At 52.0% G+C, this 6,153-nt stretch overlaps 1 protein-coding gene across 1 annotated transcript; it reads right to left on the bottom strand.

Moving 5' to 3' along the window:
* Positions 1-2,996: 2,996 nt before the first annotated feature.
* LOC134810760 (putative exonuclease GOR) lies at positions 2,997-5,015 on the bottom strand (the record flags this gene model as incomplete). The annotated part of the gene is made up of 1 exon (XM_063816798.1): positions 2,997-5,015. A coding segment is annotated over exon 1 (2,019 nt), but the record flags the coding sequence as incomplete, so codon positions are not given.
* Between the last annotated feature and the right edge of the window lie 1,138 nt (positions 5,016-6,153).

Genomic DNA, 6,153 nt, shown 5'->3' with positions numbered 1-6,153 from the left:
TGTTTTCCCAGCACCATTTTTTAAATAGGGAATCCTTTCCCCATTTCTTGTTTTTCTCAGGTTGGTCAAAGATCAGATGGTTGTAGATGTGTCGTATTATTTCTGAGGGCTCTATTCTGTTCCATTGGTCTACGGTAACCAAAACGGCAACCGATAGCATGCTCTTTGGTTACTGTAGCCTTCTACTGTAGCTTGAAGTCGGACAGCTTGATGCCTCCATCGTTGTTCTTTTGGCTTAGGAATATGTTGGCAGTGGGGGCCGTTTTGTGGTTCCATATGAGCTTTAAAGCAGATTTTTCCAGTTCTGTGAAGAAAGTCATTGGTAGTTTGATGGGGATGGCATTGAATCTATTATTTACCTTGGGCAGTATGGCCATTTTCACGATATTGATTCTTCCAATCCGTGATGGTGGAATATTCTTCCATTTGTTTGTCTCCTCTTTTAGTTCGTGGAGCAATGCTTGGTAGTTCTCCTGGAAGAGGTCCTTCACATCCCTTGATAGTTGGATTCCTAGGCATTTTATTCTCTTTGAAGCAATTGTGAATGGGAGCTCACTCATGATTTGGCTCTCTGTTTGCCTGTTATTGGTGTATAAGAATGCTTGTGATTTTTGCACCTCGATTTTGTATCCTGAGACTTTGCTGAAGTTGCTTATCAGCTTAAGGAGATTTTGGGCTGAGACGATGGGGTTTTCTAAATATTCAATCATGTCATCTGCACACAGGGACAATTTGACTTCCTCTTTTCCTAATTGATTTCTCTTTATTTCTTTCTCCTGCCTGATTGCCCTGGGCAGAAGTTCCAACACTATGTTGAATAGGAGTGGTGAGAGAGGGCATCCCTGTCTTGTGGCAGTTTGCAAAGGGAATGCTTCCACTTTTTGCCCATTCAGTATGATATTGGCTGTGGGTTTGCCCTAAATAGCCCTCATTATTTTGGGAGATGTCCCATCAATACCTAATTTATTGAGAGTTGTTGGCATGAAGGGCTGTTGAATTTTGTCAAAGGCCTTTTCTGCATCTGTTGAGATAATCACGCAGTTTCTGTCTTTGGTTCTGATTATATGCTGGATTATGTTTATTGTTTTGCATATGATGGACAAGCCTTGCATGTCAGGGATGAAGCCCACTGCATCATGATGGATAAGCCCTTTGATGTGCTGCTGGATTCGTTTTTCCGGTATTTTATGGAGGATTTTCCCATCGATGTTCCTCAGGGACATAGGCCTAAAATTCTCTTTTTGGGTTGTGTTTCTCTCAGGCTTTGGGATCAGGATGATGCCGGCCTCATGAAATGAGTGAGGGAGGATTCCCTCTTTTTCTGTTGATTGGAATAGTTTCAGAAGGCATGGTACCAGCTCCTCCTTGTCCTTCTGGTAGAATTCGGCTGTGAATCCGTCTGGTCCTGGAGTTTTATTGCTTGATAGGCTGTTAATTATTGCCTCAATTTCAGAGCCTGTTAGTGGTCTACTCAGGCATTCAACTTCTTCCTGGTTTACTCTGGGGAGGTTGTATGCGTCCAGGAATTTATCCATTTCTTCTAGGTTTTCTAGTTCATTAGCTTAGAGGTGCTGATAGTATTGTCTGATGGTAGTTTGTATTTCTGTGGGATCGGTGGTGATATCCCCTTTATCATTTTTTACTGCATCTGTTTGATTCTTCTTTCTTTTCTTGTTTCTTAGTCTTGCTAGTGCTCTATCAATTTTGTTGATCACTGCAAAAAACCCGCTCCTGGATTCATTGATTTGTTGAAGGGTTTATTGTGTCTCTATCTCCACCAGTTCTGCTCGGATCTTAGTTATTTCTTGCCTTCTGCTAGTTTTTGAATGTGTTTGCTCTTGCTTCTCTCATTCTTTTAATGGTGATGTTAGGGTATGCATTTTTGATTTGTCCTGCTTTCTCTCGTGGGCAATTAGTGCTATAAATTTCCCTCTACACACTGCTTTAAATGTGACCCAGAGATTCTGGTATGTTGTGCCTTTGTTTTCATTGGTTTCAGAGAATATCTTTCTTTCTGCCTTCATTTCCTTAAGTACCCAGTACTCATTCAGGAGCAGGTTGTCCGGTTTCCATGCAGTTGAGCGGTTTTGAGTGAGTTTCTTTATCCTGAGGTCTACTTTGATTGCAATGTGGTCTGAAAGACCGTTTGTAGTAATTTCTGTTATTTTACATTTACTGAGGAGTGCTTTCCTTCCAACTATGTGGTCAATGTGGAAATAAGTGTGATGTGGTGCTGAGAAGCATGTATATTCTGTCGATTTGGGGTGGAGCGTTCTGTAGATGTCTCCTAGGTCCGCTTGGTGCAGAGCTGAGTTCAATTCCTGGATATCCTTTTTCGATTTCTGTCTCGTTGGTCTGTCTAATGTTTACAGAGGGCTGTTAAAGTTTCCCATTATTATGATGTGGGAGTCTAAGTCTCTTTTGATCACACTTTAAAGATCAAAAGGTAGAAGCGCAAAGACATTATCTGTGCAATATTAGAAACCTAGTAAGTGGTGGAATTTGGCCTTGAACCCAGATATCTAACTCCAGAGCCTAAGTGCTTCACCCACCTCACTGTGGTGCCTCTCGAGAAAAACAGGTAAGCACACATTCATAAAGCTGGTGGGCCGGGGGGCTGGCCTTGTACTCAGAGGCCATGGAAGTCCCACGTGGGGTGGCTAGTGGTGTAAGGACAGAGGTCTCGGATGGGCAGAGGGATGTGGACAGGCGCGAGGGGGCGCGGCAGGGACTCGGGGGACTGGGAGTGGCGGCTCGGTGCTGCGGGAGGCGATTAGTGGAAGGACAGAGGTCTGGGAAGGGCAGAGGGATGGGGACAGGCCCGAGGGTCCGCGGCAGGGATTCCGGGGGACTGGGAGTGGCCGGTTGGGGTTACTCTTGCCTTTTTGCCCTCTCCTGCCGTCGACTGCTCCGGTTTCTTTGGCCTTGCGGCGAGGTGGACAGGGTGAGCTCTGGGGACTAATGGCGGTTGTGGAAGGTGCCTGGGGCCAAGGACAGGCCAGGGCGGCGGGAGAGGCGGACCGGTGGCGTGGCTGGATCTGGGCACGCTGTCGGACCTTCCACATCACCAGCTGCAGGCAGGCGTTTGCGTCCTCGCTGGAGTTGTGGCCGTCCTGGCTGTCCTGGATGATCTGTCCCAGGTAGTCGGCCGCGAGATTCCTGAGGGAACGCTTGTAGGGGAAACCCAGGTAGTGCGGGAAGAGCACGGCCGTGTCCAGCACGGTGCTGTGGATGAGCTTCAGGGCCAGCAGATCGCTCTCCAGGCTGTGCCCGATGAGGATGGTTTGGGCGCTGAAAAAGCTCAGCAGGATGGCTTGCACTTGGGGCAAGGTGATGCTCGTCTTGGCGACGTCGGCCTCGGTGACTCCGGAAAACCTGGTGTTGTAGTCCACGATCTCGTTGTCGGGCTTGACGAAGGTGTCGTACACCACTCGCATGTCGGCGTCCACCACGGTGACGCGGGTCAGCTCTAGGCCATGCGTGGTGTAGCACATCTCACAGTCCAAGGCGTAGATTCCTGGATAAGCGTCTCTGGACAACTCTTTCTTGAAGGTCTCCACGAAGCCATCGAGGCTGTCCTTGCGGCCGTCCCGCACGTGCTGCTTTGCCACCTGGCAGCCCACAGAGCCAGGAGCAGCTGCACAGCAGGTGTACTGGCTAACCCGGCCTCCAGCCACCTGGCTCCAGCGGACCCGCCCCCAGTGATAATAACACAACTGGTCGCGTACACAGCGGCCCGAGGAGGACACCAGGTACTCGGTGCCACAACGGCAGCAGACCCTGCAGGAGGAGTCGCCGGGCCCCTTCCCCTGGCCAGTGAAGAGGACGGCGCCTCCGGGCCGCTCGGGGTGCGGGAAGGGGTAGCCGTTCTCCTTGAGCTGGTCCTGGCTGAGCAGGAACTCCTGGAGGCGGCTGTACAGGGCGGCCCTGCTGAGGCCCGGCATGGAGCTGGGGGTCAGGCCCTTCAGTCTCTTGAGGGTGTTCAGGACCACGTTCAGGTACCTGTTCTTGTTGGGGCTGCAGTCGTAGGCCACCTTCTCCTCGTTCAGCGCCTTCTCCACGGCCTCCTGCTTGGAGGCGCAGAACTTGAGACACTCTTCGGTGAACAGTTGGAGATAGCCTCGGCGGAGGACGGTGGGGACTTGGCACCCAGACCTTCGGAGGATAATAGGTTTCTTCAAACTCGGTAGGGATGGACGACGGACGATTCGCTTAGAGCTGATGGTGGTGGTGGTCTTGCATGCCATCCCTGACCTGTTGCGCGTCTTCCCTGGCTGTCTGCCGACCTTGGAGCCACTGGAGCGTTGGCTGCTGCTGGCCACCCGGGTTCTCTTGGCATCTGTGCAACCTGTGACCAAGCAAGGGCTGGAAGCGTGGGCGATCGTCTTCCTCTTCCTGGGGGCTGAGATGCGGACTCCCGAGGGCCTCTCTGTCAGCCTTGGGGCGGCTGGCAAGCAGCAGGCCGATCCCCTCTGCGCAGGGAAGTAGGACGCCTCCGTCACCATCTTGAGACACGCTGGGGGCACCGCCGGACCCCTGTTCTGGGGCTCCGCCTGGATGTCCACAAATGCGGAGGCCTGGTTGTGCATCTGGGGCACCCGGAGCCCGAAGCTCTGGGCAGGCTGATGAGAGGGCAGGGGGAATTCTGGAGCCTCGAGGGCCGCCTCCTCGGCCACCTTCTTAGCTTCTGGGTATCCAGGTGGGAACCAGCAGGGAGCTGTGGCTCGCAACGTCTTGCTGCCTTCGGGAGCACCGGCCTGGCTCTGCTCCGCTCCCAACTGGCGGCTTCTTGCCTCCAGGGCCGCCTCCTCGGCCACCTTCTTAGCTTCTGGGTATCCAGGTGGGAACCAGCAGGGAGCTGTGGCTCGCAACATCTTGCTGCCTTCGGGAGCACCGGCCTGGCTCTGCTCCGCTCCCAACTGGCGGCTTCTTGCCTCCAGGGCCGCCTCCTCGGCCACCTTCTTAGCTTCTGGGTATCCAGGTGGGAACCAGCAGGGAGCTGTGGCTCGCAACATCTTGCTGCCTTCGGGAGCACCGGCCTGTCTCTGCTCCTCTCCCAACTGGCGGCTTCAATGAGTGCCGCCCCCGCCACCCGTCGCCTTTATAGACGCACAGGGCACAGTGGGTGGGACTTCTCCTTGATAGGTTGGTGCTTCCATCCAATCACACTGAGCCTCATCTTCCACCAGACTCCAGCTTGGGAATGCCTCAAGGGGTGCACTAATGGAATCAACTGGAACTCCTGGTTGCTAACCTTGGAGCTAGGTTGCTTTTCCTCAGTTAATTAACTGTCCCTGCAGGGCAGTCCTATCATGGCTACTGGAATTGGGCCACCTAGGATTCATTTCAGCGTCAGGGAGTTTGGTCAACTTGCTTGGGCCCACACAGCACCCCATGGAGCCAGGACTGGGCCAGCAGTCCGCTGCATGCTGCAGGGCAGGATCTCTCTGGGGTTGCGTTTCCCTGCTCTGTGCACTCCTCCGCTGAGGGCAAATTGAGGACAGGAAGTGGACCGCACCCACTTCTCTCCCACGACTTGGGCAATGTTCAACACAGGGGTTCTTCAAAAGGTTCATAGAAAATGCACGTGGTGAAGAAACTATGCATGGGTTTCCACTGGTTTGCACTCAGATAAGCTTGTCCGAACTTCTTATAACCTTTCTGAACTAGATCTAGTTTGAGGCACTGAGAAGGATGAGACATCCACTGAAAAGGACTCCTATCAGAGCAACATGAATTCCACGAAAATTGCAGCAAGAGCAAACATCAAATTTCTGGTGAAGCTTGGGTGGAAGAATGAAGAAATCATTGATGTTTTAACAAAAGCTTCTAAGGACACTACCCCAAAGAAATGAACTCTTTACGAATGTATAGCTTGTTTCAAGAAGAGGTGAGAAGATGTGGGAGATGAATCCTGCAGTGGCTGTGAAAACCACTGTGCCCAGATCAGCTGCAGTTACGACGAGAGCTATCAGTGGAAATTTTAAACAGGAGGGATCACGATCCTGACGCATCCCTCTGACAAATTGTAACCGGAAGTTGGAACGTGGCTTTACCAATATGACCTCGAAGGCAAAGCATCATCAAAGCGACGGCTACCGAGAGGTGGCAGTGGTCCAGTCAAAGGAAAAGGAGGCCAGTCAGGAGCCAACA

Source organism: Pan troglodytes, chromosome 7 (assembly GCF_028858775.2).
Source record: "Pan troglodytes isolate AG18354 chromosome 7, NHGRI_mPanTro3-v2.0_pri, whole genome shotgun sequence".
Lineage (NCBI taxonomy): Eukaryota > Metazoa > Chordata > Mammalia > Primates > Hominidae > Pan > Pan troglodytes.
This window is presented reverse-complemented; position numbering and strand designations above follow the sequence as displayed.